The sequence below is a fragment of the Morone saxatilis genome, unplaced genomic scaffold, assembly GCF_004916995.1.
Source record: "Morone saxatilis isolate NCDOM2014 unplaced genomic scaffold, NCSU_SB_2.0 Contig12, whole genome shotgun sequence".
NCBI classification, from domain to species: domain Eukaryota; kingdom Metazoa; phylum Chordata; class Actinopteri; family Moronidae; genus Morone; species Morone saxatilis.
The window spans coordinates 2,510,879-2,512,368 of NW_023339674.1; the positions used below are offsets into that span (position 1 = coordinate 2,510,879).

Genomic DNA, 1,490 nt, shown 5'->3' on the forward strand with positions numbered 1-1,490 from the left:
GTCACGTGCGATTAGAATGAAAACATATCCCAGAGAACAGACCAACTCGGTAAATAAGTGTTATTAACCCCAGGTTCATTTTGCGCCGGAATTGTCCTTTAAGATTTCCTTTCATTCACCTGTTCAACATACACACTCGCGCCCCTGTGGTGGCCGCGCGACAATGCAAAGCCCTGGCCATCGGGAGCAATGGGGGTTTCTGCATTTAACTCACTGACACTTCGACAAATGCTTCAAACCACCCACCATATTGTTACTGAAGGATTTAAGGATGACCCCCTCTACCTCCTGAGCCTCAATAAAATGTCAAAACATTATGTAAAATGCCCATCACAAGATCCCAGAGCCCAAGTTCACATCTTCTAATTGTTTCTTTTGTCTCACCAACAGTTAAAAATAAGAAAGAAAACAGCAAAGCATCAAACTGACCCATTTCAGGGCCAGGTCATTCAGCCAGTTTTCCTAGATAGACAACAGTGAATTGGTAATCAACATTGTTGTTTGTTAACTTTCTGTCGAACACTTAATTTTCTTGGAATCATTTATTTATTTATTATTGGACAACAGAATTTTGTCACGTCATTATCTCCTCATAACTACACGTTTGCAATCAAACTCAAATGACGAATAAATGACAATATTTTTAGCTATCACACAGCCCTGTACAGTAAATTTTAACTGCATATTCTGATTGTAATATTTAACTGATTTGCAGTTGTGCTGATTCAGAGCAAATATGTGGACAATATGACTTTAGATGTCAAATCTGCAGTGTTTTTCAGCTTTTTGCAGTGCCGTACACTGGGGCAGCTATATTGTGGACGCATAAAAGGGGAATTTTCATTTTTCAAATCTCTGTTAATATTTAAGAGACAGAAAGATAATGGGGTGACAGTTTGTCTAGATTTCACTCTAAATATTAAAAGACAAGATAAGTCTAAGTTCTTTCAAAGAAATTCGTGTTCTTGTTCTTACTGGAAACCAACGAACACTTCTTTGCTTTGTGATTCAGCCATTAGTCATTGTGTGCGAGTCTGTGTCTGTGTGTGTGTGTGTGTGTATATATGTGTGAAGAAGATACAGGTCTGAAAATGTGGAACTGAGCTTCTAAGTCAATGACCTTTATGTTTTTTTTTTTAAAGACAGAGTCATATCTCTGCTTAGAAGACAGTGAGGGATCTTCAGCATCTCTCATCAGCTTTGTTTTTAATGACAACACAACACACTTCTCATCCACAGTATGAGACAGCGATGAGCCCTCTGTCTTTTATCTGAAAGTCCTTACGTTTATTTCAAAACACAGCTGCAAATTTGAAACGGTAATTAATGGAGTGTCGTACTGACCCGTGTGATCTTCTCCGTCCCTGTGAATCCGTGTTTCTCAAAGTGATTGGCCAGATTCAGGAAGGTGCGTTTCTCCAGGTATTGGCAGTTACTGAGGATGATCAAAAGACGCTGCTCCTATACACATAAAAACACAAAAAAACACA

The 1,490-nt window shown here is 38.8% G+C and overlaps 1 protein-coding gene across 2 annotated transcripts in view; it reads right to left on the reverse strand.

Annotated features, from left to right (window-relative positions):
* Positions 1-1,490, reverse strand: part of exoc2 (exocyst complex component 2) — a 47,727-nt gene that overhangs the window by 4,642 nt on the left and 41,595 nt on the right. For both annotated transcript variants that reach the window (XM_035653914.1, XM_035653913.1), the window contains exon 22: positions 1,345-1,461. In XM_035653914.1, coding sequence (XP_035509807.1) covers positions 1,345-1,461 — 117 coding nt within the window. The remainder of the gene's footprint in view (positions 1-1,344; positions 1,462-1,490) is intronic.